General features: G+C 44.7%; 1 protein-coding gene across 1 annotated transcript; it reads right to left on the bottom strand.

The window, feature by feature from the left end:
- Window positions 1-2,923: 2,923 nt before the first annotated feature.
- CNTD1 (cyclin N-terminal domain containing 1) lies at window positions 2,924-18,404 on the bottom strand. The gene is made up of 7 exons (XM_044299499.1): window positions 18,230-18,404; window positions 16,338-16,413; window positions 14,979-15,153; window positions 14,333-14,495; window positions 7,892-8,036; window positions 7,614-7,710; window positions 2,924-3,034 (listed from the first exon to the last, which is right to left on the bottom strand). Exons 1-7 carry the CDS (start codon window positions 18,402-18,404, stop codon window positions 2,924-2,926), a joined length of 942 nt encoding a protein of 313 aa, XP_044155434.1.
- Window positions 18,405-18,881: the final 477 nt, after the last annotated feature.

Below are 18,881 nucleotides of genomic sequence, written 5' to 3' on the forward strand. Positions count from 1 at the left end.
AGTGGGTTTTTGTTTGTCCACCCGCCTCTCGAGGATTGACCACAAGTTCTCAATGGGATTAAAATCTGGGGAGTTTCCAGGCCATGGACCCAAAATGTCAACGTTTTGGTCCCCGAGCCACTTTAGTTATCACTTTTGCCTTATGGCTCGGTGCTCCATCGTGCTGGAAAATGCATTGTTCTTCACCAAACTGTTGTTGGGTTGTTGGAAGAAGTTGCTGTTGGAGGGTGTTTTGGTACCATTCTTTATTCATGGCTGTGTTTTTGGGCAAAATTGTGAGTGAGCCCACTCCCTTAGATGAGAAGCAACCCCACACATGAATGGTCTCAGGATGCTTTACTGTTGGCATGACACAGGACTGATGGTAGCACTCACCTTTTCTTCTCCGGACAAGCCTTTTTCTTGATGTCCCAAACAATCGGAAAGAGGCTTCATCGGAGAATATGACTTTGCCCCAGTCCTCAACAGTCCATTCACCATATTTTCTACAGAAGATCAATCTGTCCCTGATGTTTTGCTGCCCTTCTTGACACCAGGCAGGGGCGTAGCTAGAAATGCATGGGCCCCCACATATCTATCGGGCCTCCCACCACCCCTTCCAGAGCTCCCATCCAAACTCCCACCACCATGAGCAGTTTCACACTTGCAAGTAGTTTCACACTTGCGGCAGGACGGATCCAACAGGCTGTTCAGCCTGTTGGATCCGTCCTGCTGCTATTTCGCCTTGCCGCCACTCCATCCCCATTGACTATAATGGGAACGGGGACGGAGCTCCGGTGCAGCGTGGCAGTGTGCGATGAAAGGCTGGCGGGCGAAACCCCAGAACTAGAGTGTGCCCCCCAAAAGAAGGAAGGGGCGCCCTCCTTATCACTGCTGGCATCTCTTTTTAACTTCAGATCATCAGACTCTCACTTACTAATTACAGCACACACCCCTGTAGTGTCCACCATCAGACAGGGGAGGGAAGAAAAGAAACCCCAGAACTAGAGTGTCAGTGTGCCCCCCAAGTTTGGGCGCACACTCTAGTTCTGGGGTTTCTTCCCTCCCCTGTCTGATGGTGGACACTACAGGCTAGGGTGTGTGTGCTGTAAATTTTTAATTAGGGAGAGACTGATGATCTGAATTCTGAAGTTAAAAAGAGCTGCCTGCAGACCTGCAATGATGAGGAGGGCGCTGCTTGCTTCTCTTGGGGGGGGCCCCCTCTGCAGGCAGCTCTTTTTAACTTCAGAATTCAGATCAAGTATCTCAGAAATCAAAAGTTCTCACTGCCTACCTCATTTGTGCTGCTCGCCTGCTCTGACTGCTCCTGACATCTTCTCAGCCAGGCCCGAGCCACAGACGGACCGCCCACTAATTGTGCCCGCCCTCGGCCCTCCCCTAGCCTGCCCTGCAGCTGAGCTCTCAATGGATTCCAGAACTTAGGATTCCTGCGCTGTGGCCGGGCCTGTGGCGCTTGGGCCTGGCTCCGCCTCTGTCCCTCAGGTACACCCCCGTTCTGGCCCCCTCCACCGCCTACACTAGTCTAGTGTAGTGGGCGGGCGGTCCGTGGCTTGGGCCTGGCTGCCTGTGTGTAGTGTGTGTGTAAATAAAAAAAAAAAAAATCAACAGAAGGCGGCCCGGACGGGCCCCCAGTGTTGTAGGGCCCCATATCCACTGCTATGGTTGCTATGGCAATCCCTACACCACTGACACCAGGCCATCTTCCAAAAGGCTTCGCCTCACTGTGCGTGCAGATGCGCTCACACCTGCCTGCTGCCATTCCTGAGCAAGCTCTGCACTGGTGGCACTCCGATCCCGCAGCTGAATCCTCTTTAGGAGACGATCCTGGCGCTTGCTGGACTTTCTTGGACGCCCTGAAGCCTTCTTAACAAGAATTGAACCTCTTTCCTTGAAGTTCTTGATGATCCTATAAATTGTTGATTGAGGTGCAATCTTAGTAGCCACAATATCCTTGCCTGTGAAGCCATTTTTATGCAACGCAATGATGGCTACACGCGTTTCTTTGCAGGTCACCAAGGTTAACAATGGAAGAACAATGATTTCAAGCATCACCCTCCTTTTAACAGGTCAAGTCTGCCATTTTTACCCGATCAGCCTGACATAATGATCTCCAGCCTTGTGCTCGTCAACATTCTCACCTGAGTTAAGACTATTACCGAAATGATCTCAGCAGGTCCTTTAATGACAGCAATGAAATGCAGCGGAAAGGTTTTTTGGGGATTAAGTTAATTTTCATGGCAAAGAAGGACTATGCAATTCATCTGATCACTCTTCATAACATTCTGGAGTATATGCAAATTGCTATTATAAAAACTTAAGCAGCAACTTTTCCAATTTCCAATATTTATGTAATTCTCAAAACTTTTGGCCACGACTGTAGACAAAACTGTCTCCGCAAACTAGACTTTGCTGAAACCACTGTAGCTTTCTGGATTTCAGTTATCTCACCCAGCTGAGGTATCTGGGTGGGATATACACGCATTCCAGCACTTCACCACAACATGAACATACTTTCTTTCCGTGTCCGTTACGGGTTTTTTTTGCAGACCGTATGCGGAACAATTCATTTCAGTGGGTCCGCAAAAAAAACTAAGTTACTCCGTTGGCATTCTATTTCCATATGTCCGTTCCGGAATACCGACAAGCATAGTACTGTTCTAATAGGGGCCAGCAAAATACGGAATGCACACGGATGTCATCTGTATTTTTTGCAGATCCATTTTTTTGCAAAATACATACACTCGTGTGCATGAGCCCTTTATCTGTTTATCAAGTACTTTTTCTAGCATAGTACATAAAATTAACTACGGTATGCTTTAAAAGCAGAAAATGAAATGCTTTATTACAATTTGATGTAGTAATGAACATACAATCCATAACTGGATAATAGGATACAGTATGCTGAAGAGCATTTTATTATATCCTAATGACTGAGCAGCGCAGTATCTCCTACACAGTGCTTCAGGATGGCAGAGCACAGCTCAAACACTGAGTTTACTGAAATGCCTGTGATGTTACTCAAGTGCTCCAGAACCTAAAAGGGGAAATGGGTAGAAACATTTTAGAAAATATCGAAAGAACAAAGAAAGAGACAACTGGAAAGATATTTTAGTGAAGGCAGGTCAGTGCTGCTAATTCTCTGATACACTGTAGGGCCTCTTTCACACGGGCGTCGCGTGTGAGGGCCAGATAGAATGCGGGTGCGTCGCGGGAAAATGTGCGTTTTTGGTTGTTGTTTTTTTCCCCCGCACGAGTGCAAAGTGTTTTAATGTGTGTTGCACACGCGTGAAAAAAATCTGCATGTTTGGAACCCAGACTTCTTCACAGAAGTTTGGGTTTGGGATGGGTGTTGTGTAGATTTTTATTTTCCCTTATAACATGGTTATAAGGGAAAATAATAGCATTCTTAATACAGAGTATTATTAGGGATGGAGGGGTTAAAAAATAAAAATATTAAACTCACCTCATCCACTTGTTTGCGCAGCCTGGCTTGACTTCTGCGCTCATCACCATGGTGATGGATCATGTGATGTAACAGGTCCTTTTCCTCCCAGGTCATCAAAGAAGAAGAAAGAAGACGAGCCAGGCAGCGCGAACAAGTGGATGAGGTGAGTTTAATTATTTTTTTATTTTTTTTCACCCCGCCATGCCTAATTTACTTAGCATTCTGTATGAAGAATGCTATTATTTTCCCTTATAACCATGTTACAAGGGAAAATAATAAAGATTGGGTCCCCATCCCGATCGTCACCTAGCAACCATGCGTGAAAATCGCACCGCGTCCACACTTGCTTGCGATTTTCACGCAGCCCCATTCACTTCTATGGGGCCTGCGTTGCGTGAAAAACGCACAATATAGAGCATGCTGGGATTTTCACGCAATGCACAAGTGATGCGTGAAAATCACCGCTCATGTGCACAGAGATTGTTTTCTCGTGACACATTGTACTTCATGATAGTCATAAATTTGAGTCAATATATTTCACCTTTATTTATGAAAAAATCCCCCCTGATGCACCCTTACAGTAGAAACTCCCAAGAAGTGATCCCATTTTGGAAACTAGGGGATAAGGTGCCAGTTTTATTGGCACTATTTTTGGGTACATATGATTTTTTGATCATTCATTATAACACTTTATGGGGCAAGGTGACCAAAAAATTGTTTGTTTTAGCACAGTTTTTATTTATTTATTTTTACAGCGTTCAACTGAGGGGTTCAGTCAAGTCACATTTTTATAGAGCAGATTGTTATGGACGTGGCAATACCTAATATGTATACTTTTTTTTATTTATTTCACTTTAACACAATAATAGCATTTTTGAAACCAAAAAAATGATGTTTTAGGGTCTCCATGTTCTAAGAGCTATAGTTTTTTTAATTTTTTGAGAGATTTTCTTATGTAGGGGCTCATTTATTGCGGGAATAGGTGACGGTTTTATTGGTACCATTTTGTGGGACATACGCCTTTTTGATCACTTGGTGTTGCACTTTTTGTGATGTAAGGTTGCTTTTTTTGACAGTTATTTATTTTTTATTTTTTATGGTGTTTATCGGACTGGGTCGATTATGTGATATATTTATAGAGCCGACCGTCACGGACGCGGAAATACCAAATATGTCTATTTTATTTTATTTTTTCTATTTTTAACATTTCTTCCTTTATTTTATTTTTATTTATTTTTTACTTTATTTTTTTATTTTTTATTTTACACTTTCCGTCCGCCATAAGGTCATACAAGACCTCTGGGGGACATTTACTTCACTTTTTCATTTTTTTTTTTTCCACTGTTGATTTCTGCTGTAACTGGGGCTGACATAGTAGCCCCAGTTACAGCAGAAATACACCCCCCAGAGAGGCTGTACAGCGTAATACAGCGCTGTACAGCCTTAGTGCAGGGCTGATCGAGGTCTCTGAAAGACCTCACACAGCTCTTGCACTCTCCGACGGGCCGGAACAGGAAGCGCATAGCAACCCGGGCAACCCGATCAGCAGCTGCACAATTAGCGTGCAGCTGAAGTTTCTGAACGGACGTTCTGGAACGTCCATTCAGAAATAGAGAACCACCTCCCGGACGTTTATAGTCTATGGGCGGACGGGAGGTGGTCAACTGGCTCAAAAATTGCTCGATCTAATAGGCACTTGACATGTAAACCGTGTATGTAAAATATTTATAGCCTGACCACTTGAAATGGCTTCAGTGAACTCTACTGCAAAGCTCGGGTGTAACTGTATCCCTGAAAGCCAGGAACGTTGAGATCATTGCAGTTCAGACCTGTTGATGAAACACTACCGGTCCCTGCATGTTCTGCAGCTTTCTGGGATACAAGGATTTTAAAGAAGTTTTCCCAGAATTGACAGTTCCTACAGTCCACAAAATGAAGTGCTAAATATCTGATCCCTAGGACAAAGGTCCCGAATGCACTGTTCTTTCTGCTCAGCCACAGTGAGAAGGAGTTTAAAGGGCTTCTGTCACCCCCCAAACATCAATTTTCAGTATTGGACTTAATATAATTGATAATGTACGCAGAGTCCATATATACCCCTCTTACCTCTGGCTGTGCTTTAAATTCTTTCAAAATAGTACGTTTGTGATATGCAAATTTCTTCACTACCAGCAAGTTGGGCGGTTACTTGCTGGTACTTGCCGCATCCTCGGTCTAAAAAAACGCCACTTGATTGACAGGGCCAGCGAGCGCTCTCCTCCTCCCGCTGGCCCTCTCTGCCCATAAAATCCTGCGCCTGCGGCGTACTGGTCCTCATTCGGCGCAGGCACTCTGAGAGAAGGACGCTTGCTTGCCCGCTCCTTCCTCAGTGCGCCTGCGCCGATGACGTCAGCCTACACCTAGAAAAGAAGCGATGCTTCTTTTCCGGGTGTAGGCTGACGTCATCGGCGCACTGAGGAAGGAGCGGGCAAGCGAGCGTCCATCTCTCAGAGCGCCTGCGCCGAATGAGGACTGGTACGGCGCAGGCGCGGGATTTCAGCTGCAGACAGGGCCAGCGGGAGGAGGAGAGCGCTCGCTGGCCCTGTCAATCAAGTGGAGGAGGGGGCGTTTTTTTAGACCGAGGATGCGTCAAGTACCAGCAAATAACCGCCCAACCTTCTGGTAGTGAAGAAATTTGCATCACTATCACAGTATCACAAACATACTATTTTTAAAGAATTTAAAGCACAGCCAGTGGTAAGAGGGGTATATATGGACTCTGCGTACATTATCAATTATATTAAGTCCAATACTGAAAATTTATGTTTGGGGGTGACAGAAGCCCTTAAGGGTCCATTCACACGTCCGTTTTTTCTTTCCTGATCTGTTCCGTTTTTTGCGGAACAGATCAGGACCAGATCAGGACCCATTCATTTTCAATGAGTCCTGGAAAAAATTCCGTTGTTCCGTTCCGCATGTCCGTTTAAATATAAAACATGTCCTATTATGTTCCTGAAAAATCAGATCCTGGTACAATGCAAAGTCAATGGTTCCGCAAAAAACGGAAGACATTCGGATGTCATTCCGTATGTCTTCCGTTTTTTGCGGAATCCGTTCCTGGAAACACATAGCAATTTTTAATTTATTTATTTTTTTCAAAGAAATCCAAACAACTTTATTTGATTATTGAAATGTATACATGTTTCCGTTTTTTGCGGATCCGCAAAAAACGGATGACATACGGAAACATTTTCAGGAACAACGGATCCGCAAAAAACGGACCGAAATTCGGATTATAGAAAAATACTGACGTGTGAATGTAGCCTTAAAAGGAGAGAAGGTTGAGCACGCACACTGCCACTCTATTCACAGCCTATGGAGCTGTACCCTGCCATCTCCATCAGTCCCATTTGAAAGATTCGTCAGGGTACATGTGTTGCCTCATTCAAACTTATCCTTACTGAAGATGTGCAGTGAGGAGGAACCAGAGGGCTCAGAACCCCAGTTCTTGTGATTGATAGGGGCCCCAGCGATCAGTTACCACCCATCCTGTCAATTTTGTGGGAACCCATTTAAAATTCTTGTGAATAGGTGATAAATATGTATTGTGGGGGCAGCCCCTTTAACTCTCCCAATCACGCAATGATTTTTTCCCCTCCTCCATGTGGCAGGCATCTACAGTATCTCAGTACATCATCCGGATATCTGTTTCCTACTGGATTATATTTCTATCAGTGTCCAGTTTTAGGCCTCATGCACACGACCGTTGCTCGGTCGTTCCGTGCACTGCATGGGCAACATCCAAGCGGATTCCGCACACGGATCCAGACCCATTCAACTTGAATGGGTCCGTGATCTGTCCACACTGCAGAAAAGTAGTGCATGCACTACTTTTTTGCGGTTCGAAGGCATGGAGAGAAACCCCACGGAAGCACTCTGTAGTACTCCCGCGGGGTCCCATACCTCCGCCTGCATCGGACCTTCCGGATTGCGGACCCATTGATCCGAGATGCAGTGCAGAAACAGCCAGGGCCAGTACATTGTAGACCCACTGTTTGCGGGCCACAATATGGGCTCGGCTGGCACACGGTCGTGTGCATGAGCCCTTATACACAGAACACTATTTATTGCCAATTTCCAAACAAATCTTCTGTGTGAGTAGAAGGAATATGGGAGGATGGTTGGTTACCTGATTCCAGGCGTCTTGGCTTACTATGAAGGTACTGGCAGAAATGACTCCGGTACCCAAGAACATCTGATCTTCTTTAACTGAAAGAAACTTGCTCCTACACAAAGAATGTAATAAATTCTCAATTAGAAAAAAAATCAAATGACAAAAATAGGAGCAAACAGTGCAAACGCATACAATATCTCTAGTAGTCTGTACTACACACGCTCCCGGTTTGGATGACCGTTTCAATCAAGTCTTACCCCCATGATGGAATTATCAGAAATGAATACCCTTACCTTTGTAAACTAGTTGGTGTGGAGACGTCTACAGATGCCTTTAGAAGCGCTTCATACATAGGGGTTCTCAGTAAATAAACCAAATCCATGACCATTACACACATATTATGTACGTCCTTCAGCGGCAGAGAACAGCCATTATGCTCTATAGATGGAAAACACAACTGTACTGGAGGTTTCCTGGATTAGAAAAAAGATGGGTGCTTTCTTCCAGAAACAGGACCACATCTGTCCATTGCTTGTGCCTGGTATTGTATCTCGGCTCCATTGAAGCTGAGGTGCAATACCACACACAACCTATGGACAGGTGTGGCACTGTTCTTGCAATAAAAGCAGGCATGTTTTTCTAGTCCTGGACGACCCCATTACGGTGTATATTACATGCAACTGCAGAACAAATTTGCAATTCACCAGTAGGAGAGCTCAGCATGGTGAAATGTCCTGACTGTACATGTACAATTATTAATATTCAAAGTACTGATAAAAAAAAATCTTTAATGGACGTTCCTTGACTGATCACTGGGGGTCTAATGCTGGCCATACAGATGTGATAGCAGTTAGGCAAGCGCTCCTTCAGCTCACAGTAACTCTTAGGTCTCCCCCATAAATATTCATGTTCCAAATACTTTGTACATGTTTATTTCACTATGGAGAGGAAGAAAGGTTGCTGCCAGACAAGCCTCATTATGTTCATCTGCCATCAGGGGACTGTAAAGACCCCTTTACATGGGCAAACACAGCAGGTAATTATTGGGAAAGAATCATTCATTCCCGATAATTGCCTGCTCATTACAAGAAGTGATGCAGCAGTCAGTTCCGCTGTATGGGGCTCGTTCATCTGATGATCTGCGGCACCTTTACATAAGGCAGTTAATGAGGAGGAGCATTCCTTGGTATAACTGCCCCGATCACTGGCCCAGGTAAAAGGGGCTTTAAAGTGGTTGTGCAAGAATTGGGGGGGGGGGGGGTTGGCAATCCCCTCTTTACCGGACCTGTAAAGGGAGTATTACCAGGGTTCCTGGTACTGGCTCCCTGCTCCTTCTTCTCCTGGGTTGTGATGCTCTGCTGTGTTTCCTAGATGTAAATATCTGATTTGACACCGGCCAAGCCAATGAGTGGCTGCGGCAGAGACCGGATCCCCTTGCATCATGTGACCATTTCCCATGACTTAAAGGGAACCTGTCATGTGGATATTTGATTATAATCTAACTAAATATATACAATCATTAACTACTAAAAAGTGCCTTAGATGTATTCACTTACTGGTGTGACAGATGGTTACCTCATAATATACACACAAAGATGCCGCATGCTAATGAGCTGTTTCGAGTCCGGCGTGAGGTCATCGAGTCCAGCGTATATTTAATTCAGAGCTATAGCCACTCCCCTGCCTACCTGCTGCTGAAACAAACTGTCATTCAGCAGCAGGTGGGAGGGGAGAGTCAGGAGCTCATGAATATTCATGACTCATCATTATCAGCTGGAGCTTTTCAATACAAGATGCTGGCAGATTGACTGGGTCAATTAAAGAAAGTGACCCAGCATTTTGCTAAGCGAATCAGTCACTTATTTATGTTGCCCTTAGTTAGGACACCATAAAACTGGTGACAGGTTCCCTTTAAGTGGAGCTGTCACCGCCGTGGTCAGTAATTGGCTGCGACAATATCAAACCGGATGTTTACACTGAGAGAGCGCAGCAGAGCATCGCGGCCCAGAAGAAGAAGAAGCGGGGAGCCAGTACCAGGAAGCAGGTAAGTAATCTTCCCTTTACAGGTCTGGTTCTTGCACAACCCCTTTAAGGATGCCCTTTTGAGATTGAGAAACAGCTCTCATTGTTCGAACACTGTGTGTGGATTAAATTAAATGACTGACTTTCTGCTGTTTGGCCACAAGATGCTGCTGTTTCCTAGGCACAGCTGACTGCATATAAATTTCCATGTTCATAAGAGGTGTGGTTTTTCAGAGGATGGAGAAGGAGCAGCCATCTTAGAATCGAGCTGAGATACTGTGTGTGAGCAGACAAACTGATGAATCTAGGAGAAAGAGGCCCCCCTCAGTGACTGCAGCTGAGTGAAGCTGATCGTTATACAAGACCCAGATCCTGTCCAGGAAAAGGAGAATTATTTCCAGGAAGGCTGACAAGCGCTACGGAACAAGCTGCATATCCTGCCTATGGGACCTCATGTTTGCTGGAGAGACTGGTTGTTCAGTTTAGAGACATCAGTGGATAAAGAGCAGACCCGGGTCAGTAAGATCGTGCACGCATCTCACTGCAGTGTTTGCGCCTAGAGACTTAGACCAGGCCTGTGGTTAGCTAGTTAGGGTCTCTGCTTTGTGTCAAGTCTAAAGAGTTGCTACTGGTAATACAAGGACTCCATTACTAAAAGAGATATTGCACATTTGAGAGCGGATTAACACCCCCACAAACTCTTTCCAGTTCAGCGTTTTGCTCAGGAGTAATAATCAGGCACCTGCTACCGGACTAGTTATGGGAGGGGGAATACTATAGAGCACGGTAAGATTGTAAACTGTTGTGTTGCACCACATGCCAGCCCGTACCAATCACCAACCAATTGTTTGTGTTTGTTTTGGGGTAATAATAGGTACAGCAAGGCAGTTTTAGTTGTGCCTGCCAGTAGGTAAATTACTGCAAACTTTACACTGGCATCCATCAGAGGGCGCCGTGCTGTGCAACACAGGGGGTCTCAGCCTTCGGGCTGGGTGTATGTAAATTTATTCTATGTTCTCAGCATTTGTGGTTGTGTTTATTATCATGTGTTAGTAAAATTCAGTTTTTGCAAAAGCTGGTGTCAGAGTTGCTTTCCTCATTTGTGACTTTGCTGTATCCTGGGGAGTCCACACCGGTACATGGCTTACATCATCACATAAATTAAATCATTTTAGGCATTATTATGCATGGCCCATTTGATGCTAGCATGAGGCAGCAACTTAAGCAATGTGATTCCTGCCAATTCCCATTAGAAGGTGACTTGCACATGACTGTTCCCAGTTACTTCAAAATTACAGTCAACTGAAATCACAACTTTTGTGACAGGATGCACTCCCATAGATGCATGTGTATTTTGAATACATAATATTCGTAAGTTTCATTTCAAAGGGCATTAAATGTTCTGTAAAACTGCATTATATTCTGTGTCAATGTTCAGTTCCTGACAGATAACAGCGGGGACTCTGCGTCCTTACATATACACATCCAGCCTACAGCAGTGCAGTACATACAGTGGAGGAAATAATTATTTGACCCCTCACTGATTTTGTAAGTTTGTCCAATGACAAAGAAATGAAAAGTCTCAGAACAGTATCATTTCAATGGTAGGTTTATTGTAACAGTGGCAGATAGCACATCAAAAGGAAAATCGAAAAAATAACTTTAAATAAAAGATAGCAACTGATTTGCATTTCATTGAGTGAAATAAGTATTTGAACCCTCTAACAAAAAAAGACTTAATACTTGGTGGAAAAACCCTTGTTTGCAAGCACAGAGGTCAAACGTTTCTTGTAATTGATGACCAAGTTTGCGCACATTTTAGGAGGAATGTTGGTCCACTCCTCTTTGCAGATCATCTCTAAATCCCTAAGGTTTCGAGGCTGTCTCTGTGCAACTCTGAGCTTGAGCTCCCTCCATAGGTTTTCGATTGGATTAAGGTCCGGAGACTGACTAGGCCACTCCATGACCTTAATGTGCTTCTTCTTGAGCCACTCCTTTGTTGCCTTTGCTGTATGTTTTGGGTCATTGTCGTGCTGGAACACCCATCCACGACCCATTTTCAGTTTCCTGGCAGAGGGAAGGAGGTTGTCGCTCAGGATTTCACGATACATGGCTCCGTCCATTTTCCCGTTTATGCGAATAAGTTGTCCTGTGCCCTTAGCAGAAAAACACCCCCAAAGCAAAATGTTTCCACCCCCATGCTTGACGGTGGGGACGGTGTTTTGGGGGTCATAGGCAGCATTTTTCTTCCTCCAAACACAGCGAGTTGAGTTAATGCCAAAGAGCTCTATTTTGGTCTCATCAGACCACAGCACCTTCTCCCAGTCACTCTCTGAATCATTCAGGTGTTCATTGGCAAACTTCAGACGGGCCTGCACATGTGCCTTCCTGAGCAGGGGGACCTTGCGAGCCCTGCAGGATTTTAATCCATTGCGGTGTAATGTGTTTCCAATGGTTTTCTTGGTGACTGTGGTCCCTGCTAATTTGAGGTCATTAACTAACTCCTCCCGTGTAGTTCTAGGATGCTTTTTCACCTTTCTCAGAACCATTGACACCCCACGAGGTGAGATCTTGCGTGGAGCCCCAGAGCGAGGTCGATTGATGGTCATTTTGTGCTCCTTCCATTTTCGAACAATCGCACCAACAGTTGTCACCTTCTCTCCCAGCTTCTTGCTAATGGTTTTGTAGCCCATTCCAGCCTTGTGCAGGTCTACAATTTTGTCTCTGACATCCTTGGACAGCTCTTTGGTCTTTCCCATGTTGGAGAGTTTGGAGTCTGCTTGATTGATTGATTCTGTGGACAGGTGTCTTTTATACAGGTGACTAGTTAAGACAGGTGTCCTTAATGAGGGTGACTAATTGAGTAGAAGTGTCTAACCACTCTGTGGGAGCCAGAACTCTTAATGGTTGGTAGGGGTTCAAATACTTATTTCACTCAATGAAATGCAAATCAGTTGCTATCTTTTATTTAAAGTTATTTTTTCGATTTTCCTTTTGATGTGCTATCTGCCACTGTTACAATAAACCTACCATTGAAATGATACTGTTCTGAGACTTTTCATTTCTTTGTCATTGGACAAACTTACAAAATCAGTGAGGGGTCAAATAATTATTTCCGCCACTGTACATGCAGAGTGCATCTGTACATAACCTGTGATTAAGGGCTCATTCACACGACCATATCCGTTTTTGCAGACCGCAAATTGTGGATCCGCAAAACACGGGCATACCGGGCGTGTGCGTTCCACATTTTGCTGTTTGGAAAGTCCTTCCATAAGATAGAAATGCCTATTCTTGTCCACAAAAATGGACAAGAATAGGACATGTTCTTTTTTGCAGGCCACGGAATGGAAGTGCGAATACTGACAGCACACAGTGTGCTGTATGCATCTTTTGTGGCCCCGTTGAAATGAATGGGTCCTCATGCCGATCCGCAAAATCGCAGAACGGATGCGGACAGAAAAATATGGTTGTGTGAATGGGCCCTAAGCAGGGGTGTAGCTAAATGTTCATGTGCCCTGGTACAAGAGTTTAGCTTAGGTCTCCCAGGGGCCAGGAAGCACATATAAAGTAGAGATACCGGCTCACTGTTTCTGCGGTTAAAATGTATCCGCGTGCTCGGTGCCTGGTTTTTCAACCTCCTTATACAGATTTTCGCCAGGAAGCACATAGCCTTCGTGCTGTCTGAGGCAAAAATTGTAACGGCATTTCCCCCCCCCCAATGTTAAATTCTTAACCTAACCCCTTCCCTCCAGCCAGAGGACTAACTTAAACCTTCTGGGCCCCAGTGCAAAATCTATAACAGAACCGTCCCGGCATGCACTTTCTATAATAGCAATGTCTTCTTATGCAGCACAAGGGTCTTTGGGCTCCCTCAGGCTCCTGGGTCCTCAGCACCCCCTATAGCAGTGATGGTGAGCCTTTTAGAAACCGAGTGCCCAAACTGCAACCCAAAACTCACTTATCGCGAAGTGCCAACATGGCCATTTACCCTGAATACTAATATAACTTATCTTTCATGTACTTTATCATTTATCTATAATAGCCTACCTACATTCAGTGAGCTGTCTGTGCCATTCATAGCATGCCCTGCGCTGATGAATGGCAGAAAAAGTCTAAGGCATAATGTTACACCTTGGACTTCTTCCAGGGTTCGGGTGCCCCCACAGAGAGGGCACTGAGTTGCCGCCTCTGGCACCCGTGCCATAGATTCGCCATCACTGCCCTATAGCTATGTCCCTGGCTCTCAGTATTTTAGATAGGGTTTGGATTTGGGCACCCTCTATAGTAGTAGTCCGTAATTAATGGCTCGCCATAAAAAACTCAAGTAATGATAAGATGCACATATATGAAATGCACATTATCAATATTAAAAGACGTATCCTGTCCTCAGCACAGTGACAACTTCAGTGGTGTAATACCAGGGTGTCAACTGGATATGTTAGAATTTTGTATGTCTCCAAGTTTAATCTATTAACCCTGTTTATTTGAATCTGACTGACCAGGTCTAAAGCATTGGAGACCTCCGCACTATAGTATATATATATATATATATATAACGTAGTAAATGTAGTGCTTTCAATTTAGCAAAATAGATTTAATATCATAGAAACATTTACTAAAGAATCGGCTGAAACTGCATTTCAGTCACAACACTGCAAGTCAAGCCTAGATAGAAAAGTCATTTTAAGTCCCAGGGTTACAGCACTTACCTAAAACCTCCAGAAGCATTTCTACATACGCGAAAGGAGAGTGGATATTCATACGGAAATTAAGAGTCTTCAACACTGTAAGTTCAGATCTCAGAGGATCCTCTCTCTTATAAGCGTAACCCGCCGATCGCAAAAACTGCAGAACCATGGGGTTGTTGATGATCTGTAATTAACAGCAAATCTAAGTCGCATGTATATAGTCATTTACCCATAAAGACATTGGGGGTCATTTATCAAAGACCAGCATTTAAACATCTAGCAAAGAAATCAGAAAACCAGTAGTCAGGACTGTATTGTACTGGTTTGAGTGGCGCAAGTGTAAGGCTAGAGCTACACGACGACAATAAGTCTTGGATGGATTTTTTGCTACTGTCGTGTCGCATGTCGCAGTGCGACACCATAGACTATCATTATTAAAATTGTCGCGCGACATTGGTGCGACAAAATGTCATGTAGCCCTATCCTAAAACCACCTGGTGCAGCTACGCAGTCAAGCTCCACCCATGAACGCCAGCCCCTGGTCACATGACCTTGCGGTAAAAATGTGTGGTAATTTGCGGTAAAAACGTGCAGTTCAGTGCGTGGGCAAAGCTTGGCCATGTGTGTTCACTGCGTGGTCTTAAACTTATTACATGAGATATCTAACCTTGGAGTGGAAATGTAACTTGCTTGTGATCTGAATACAGGACGCCAAATGGAGCATGAACTTATGACATAAACTGGCCTTTAGTGAACCCCAACTCTTGACTTGGGAGGATTCCATCACATTCAAGCTCTCAGCGCTGGATTTGTATAGCTCCTCTACGTGTAAGATCATGAATCTGAAATAGAGCAGACATTACTGTTACGGCTCGTTCACACAACCGTTTCCGATTTTTACGGTCCGCAAATTACAAACAAAAAAATGGTGTGCATGCTTTGCTTCACATTTACCAACCTTTTTACACACTTTTCTAAGCTTTTTACAACTTGCCCAACAAGAGGTGTGGCTTTGTGGGAAAGGTGCGTGCCGCTCTGTGAAAGGTGCGTGCCGCTCTGTGAAAGGTGCGTGCCGCTCTGTGAAAGGGGCGTGCCGCTCTGTGAAAGGGGCGTGCCGCTCTGAAAGGGGCGTGCCGCTCTGTGAAAGGGGCGTGCCGCTCTGTGAAAGGTGCGTGCCGCTCTGTGAAAGGGGTGTGCCGCTCTGTGAAAGGTGCGTGCCGCTCTGTGAAAGGGGTGTGCCGCTCTGTGAAAGGGGTGTGCCGCTCTGTGAAAGGGGCGTAAAAGTGCCCCATGCAACAAAAGTTTGGCATATTTTTTAAGTAAAACTATGCCAATTTATAGGTAGCATAAACTTAGAATGGACAGGTTTTTTATTGGCGCATGGACACTTTTTTGCATAAAGATTTTTGCCACAAAGACAAAAATTTGGAGCACAGGCAAATTTTTGGACAGAATTCTAGCATAAATTTGCCACATGATTTACAATACTCCAAATTAACAAAGCTCCATGCGCCAGAATAATACATTTGTCTAATATTAAAGGGGATATCCAAGACCTATAATGTCTCGCCATATGGCCGGGTCCCTCACACAGATAGTACTTACCTCACTCCCCGGCACCTGCGGTGCTTTTTCTGATGCATCTCCCCGTCGTGCGGATGAAAACATCTGACATCTTTGGCAGCCAGGGTGACGCTAGCGAGGCTCGCCCCTGGGCGGCCTGCTATTGGATGCCCCTCCCCCAATGGCGTTTTTTTTTAATCTGCGCGACAGGGAGATACGGCAGCCGCGCCGGCATCAGAAGTGAAGCGGGTGCCGGGGAGCAAGATAAGTACTACCTTTGTGAGGGGCCCGGGCATATGGGTGGGCCTTGGATAACCCCTTTAAGACTGTTATTCATATTCTTAGACATTGTAAAGTGCTCCACTATTAGTAAATTTGTCCCACTATCTCTAAAGTGCTGCAGAATATGAGAGAAATAATTGACAAGGTGTACGCTGCGGTTACAACTGATTAGTAACTGTACCTGTCTAATAATTCCACTGCCTGGTACTTAGTAGAGTTGTCCTGACACCAGTGGACTGACAATAGGAAGACCAGTTCTGTAATAAAATGGATATGGATACAAAAGATTAGGATCCTGAATAAACAGCCCCCTAAGGCCTCATGCACATGACCGTATTTATTTTGCGGTCCGCAAAAAACGGATCCGCAAAAAATACGATTGACATCCATGTGCATTCCGTATTTTGCGGAATGGAGCAGCTACCCCTAATAGAACTGTCCTATCCTTGTCCATAATGTGGACAATAATAGGGCATGTTCTATTTTTGGGCGGAACGGAAATACGGACATATGGAAAAGGAATACACACAGAGTAACTTTCATTTTTTTTGCGGACCCATTGAAGTGAATGGTTCTGCATACAGTCCGCAAAAAACACGTAATGGACACGGAAATAAAATACGTTCGTATGCAAGAGGCCTAAAGGTAAGACCACCTCTACCTAACCTTTTTCTCCTGCAAATTCTGTTTTATATGTGGACTTTGGCGCAGATTTCACCATATGCATTGCAAATCCACTATGTTAATCAGTGTCATTTTCACAGCATAGTAACCATGCTGAGGAATTACAAACCTGCAGCATGCTCCGATTTCTGCACAGAATTTTTCTGCTACATGTAGATGGGGTTTTAAAATGTGGCGCGATTTTGCGCATCAAGGTTTGCAGATATTATCTGCACCTAGTCCTATGAGGGGAATTGGCTTAATGGAAAAGAGGCGTGGTTTCACTGACAAGGGGTGTGGCCTAATATGCGCCATTTTGCACCAAAATGGTGCTACAATTCTGGCGTAAAATTTTGTCTACAACTGAGGCCTCATGCACACGACCGTTGTGTGCATCCGCGGCCGTTGTTCCATTTTCCGTTTTTTTCCGCTGACCCATTGACTTTCAATGGGTCCGTGGAAAAATCGGAAAATACACCGTTTGGCATCCGCGTCTGTGATCCGTGTTTCCAGTCCGTGAAAAAAATAGGACCTGTCCTATTTTTTTCACGGACAACGGTTCACGGACCCATTCAAGTCAATGGGTCCGTGAAAAATCACGGATGCACACAAGATTGTCATCCGCGTCCGTGATCCGTGTCCATGATCCGTGTCCGTTTTTTCCTATCATTTCAAAGGCAAACTTGACTTAGATTTTTTTTTCATTTTTCATGTCCGTGGATCCTCCAAAAATCAAGGAAGACCCACGGAAGAAAAAACGGACACGGATCACGGAACAACGGAAACCGTTTTTGCGGACCGCAAAAAAAAACGGCCGTGTGCATGAGGCTTAAGCCAACCAATAGTTTGTATAAAGATAGACAAATATGTCTAACCATGCACTACGGGAGTCATTTACTATTAGAAATACGCCTATATTAGGCATATTTCTGGTGCAGATTGCGACGCAAAGGTTATTTGAGTTGCTATCTGAGACTTTTTCCCGCTCACGCCAGGTCTCAAAAAGTGGGCATGTCATGGGCGGGGAGGGGGACAGGCCAGCAGGTCCGTCTCATTCATCAATTTTTATGCCTGTTTTAGGAGTAGAAAATCGTCTAAATGTAAGACCACTAGGAAGCTGGCTTACAGTTATACTGGCGCTGGATATGCGGAAGTTATGTAGAGGCCAGCCTCTTCATAACTTTGGCGGATCCACCACCAGCTATAGGGGTTATTAAGACCGGTGTCTAAAACGCCGGTCTTAATAAATGACCCCTAGATCTTTGATCCAGCATGATCCACCATGATAAATTTGGTTCACATCTATGCTGTGTCTAAATTTGGTCAGCCAGTCTGAATTTATGCCATCTTTAGGATTAGTAAATCTGCCGCACCGTATATATAAACATCCTTAGCTAACCAAGTACTTACCTATCACTTTTGGTTGCTTAAATGAGCCGGCATGCTCTGATAAGTGGTCCAGAATACGCTCATTGTCATTTGCCAAGCCAATGAGAATGTCTGCTATAACATCAAAGGGGGCTATTCCAAATATTGTTTCAGGATGTCGTGAAGCTCTTTGTGATATAATTGGAAGTTGGTTCATCCTTGGACTGCAACAAATACCGCAGAAACAGTGTCAGAATGTAGTACGTGAAGTGGTTGCCATAACATTTTGAGTATATTATAAACTCCAGGTGAGTGGGAGCTAAGCTGCAGTACACTTCTGTTTCTGGCTTCGTTCACTGTGTTTTTACAGACTTCAGCCATGCTGGTATAGGTGCCTAGTGTCAGACCCCCAAAAGTCCGATATTGATGACTTATCGCAGGGATATGGCATTTTAGTGTCCAATATGCTGTGCCCAGCTGGTGCCATCTAAGACTTCTTAAATTGATAGGCGGATTGTGAAAATGCTATAAATGTAGGCGTACGCTGCTGTATGGGCACCCGTTAGGGCTCAGAAAGGAAGGAGCAGCATTTGGCTTTTGAAGCATGGATTTTGCTGGAATGGTTTCTGGGTACTACATCACATTTGCAGAGCCCCTGAGTGTCAGACTTTGGTGCGGGAGGGAAACCCCACAC

This window comes from Bufo gargarizans, chromosome 6 (assembly GCF_014858855.1).
Source record: "Bufo gargarizans isolate SCDJY-AF-19 chromosome 6, ASM1485885v1, whole genome shotgun sequence".
NCBI classification, from domain to species: domain Eukaryota; kingdom Metazoa; phylum Chordata; class Amphibia; order Anura; family Bufonidae; genus Bufo; species Bufo gargarizans.

Coding starts and splice junctions, on each gene's coding strand:
- CNTD1 (XM_044299499.1), bottom strand. CDS start 18,404: ATGAACCAACTTCCAATTATATCACAAAGAGCTTCACGACATCCTGAA. Junction 8,037..14,332: donor AATGCTTCTGGAGGTTTTAG/GTAAGTGCTGTA, acceptor TTCCATCTATAG/AGCATAATGGCTGTTCTCTG. Junction 3,035..7,613: donor GCCAAGACGCCTGGAATCAG/GTAACCAACCAT, acceptor TTCCCCTTTTAG/GTTCTGGAGCACTTGAGTAA.